This window comes from Tarenaya hassleriana, unplaced genomic scaffold (genome assembly GCF_000463585.1).
Source record: "Tarenaya hassleriana unplaced genomic scaffold, ASM46358v1 Cleome1811, whole genome shotgun sequence".
Classification (NCBI taxonomy): Eukaryota; Viridiplantae; Streptophyta; class Magnoliopsida; order Brassicales; family Cleomaceae; genus Tarenaya; species Tarenaya hassleriana.
The window spans coordinates 1-1,607 of record NW_010965227.1 but is presented as its reverse complement, the minus strand read 5'-3'; the positions used below and the strand labels follow the sequence as shown (position 1 = coordinate 1,607).

Sequence of the window (1,607 nt, the reverse complement as noted above, 5' to 3'; positions counted from 1 at the left end):
CGTAAACTTTATTGTTGCAGACCCCCTGAATTGCTACTTGGTGCCACAAAGTATGGCCCGGCTATTGACATGTGGTCAGTAGGTTGCATCTTTGCCGAACTTCTGCATGGGAAACCAATCTTGCCGGGGAAAAATGAGGTCAGGATTTTGCATATGCATGTAGTAAAATATGTTCTTTTGAAAGTTCCTGCTGGTAGTACCCAAGCAGCGTGATGCATAATTAGTTATACTTGGTAAAATAAGGTTGCCGGTGTCACGGTTTTTGTTGGTTGGTCATTGTATTTGGGCTGCATTATATTTTTTTTACTCTCTATTCAAAATCTGTTGAACATATTCCATTGAAGTAGGATTATTAGTTAAAGCTTTCAAGAGCTTTTTTTAGTGAGTAGTAGCCGAGAAATGATGACTATCTATAGGTAAGTGGATCGGCCTGCATAATGGAGATTTTTAAAAGCATAACTGAATATCGAAAAAAGGATTCATAATCCATTCATGTTGCGAGAACGTTCTTAACTTGTTTAAAACGTTGTAGAAGCTATATCATGTGGTGCTTCCTGATCTCAAACTGACATGTATGTTCTTCCTCAACACCTTGTTCCAGCATGAGCAACTGAACAAGATTTTTGAGCTCTGTGGATCACCTGACGAAAATAATTGGCCCGGTGTTTCCAAGATGCCTTGGTATAACAATTTCAAACCAGCACGGCCCTTGAAACGCCGTGTAAGGGAGGTCTTCAGACAGTAAGTGAACCAAAACTTTGGTCGATGCCTGGCCTTTCTAACTCAGATATTATGATCCACAAGGTCTCATAACGAGCTTTTATCTTTCGTTTACAGCTTTGATCGCCATGCCCTTGAACTATTGGAGAAAATGTTGGTGCTTGATCCGTCACAGGTACTTGAGGAATTTAGTCAGCTTGTCAATGAGCTCCAAATTATGATCCGAATTATTCTTGACATTGAGATCCTTTGGTTTTACCATTTCCTGGCACAGAGAATATCAGCAAAGGACGCTCTTGATGCCGAGTACTTCTGGACTGATCCTCTGCCATGTGATCCAAAGAGGTAATGTGTCATTCCCTCATTTGGCAAGAACAAGTTGGTCAACCCATCTGAAACCCCGATTCATTTGCATATTCCCCTTGTCTATTTCGAGAATTCTTCTTTAACTGGACGATTACTTTTTTGTATCAATAGTCTACCGGCATATGAAGCATCCCATGAGTTCCAGACAAAGAAAAAGCGGCAGCAGCAAAGACAGAATGAGGAAGCTGCGAAAAGGCAGAAAGTGCAGCATCCACAGCAGCAGCATCGGTTACCTCCTATCCAACACGGTGGAGGTCAGTCTCATCCGCCTCCACATTGGCCCGGCGGTCCTAACCATCCCATTAACAATGCACCCCCACAAGTAGCTGCCGGACCTAGCCACCAGTACTATGGAAAGCCCCGTGGTCCGCCCGGTCCTAACCGTTACCCTACTAGCGGAAGCCAAGGCGGAGTTTATAATCAGAACCGTGGGGGTTACAGCAGCGGATCATACCCTCCACAAGGGCGAGGTGCACCACCATATGGAGCTGGTCCTAGAGGACCACCACCCAGTGGCGGGC

The 1,607-nt window shown here is 44.5% G+C and overlaps 1 protein-coding gene across 1 annotated transcript; it reads left to right on the top strand.

The window, feature by feature from the left end:
• Positions 1–16: 16 nt before the first annotated feature.
• LOC104810645 (cyclin-dependent kinase C-1-like) lies at positions 17–1,601 on the top strand (the record flags this gene model as incomplete). Its single annotated transcript, XM_010536988.2, has 5 exons — positions 17–138; positions 602–741; positions 838–895; positions 995–1,065; positions 1,198–1,601. Coding segments are annotated over exons 1-5 (742 nt in total), but the record flags the coding sequence as incomplete, so codon positions are not given.
• Positions 1,602–1,607: the final 6 nt, after the last annotated feature.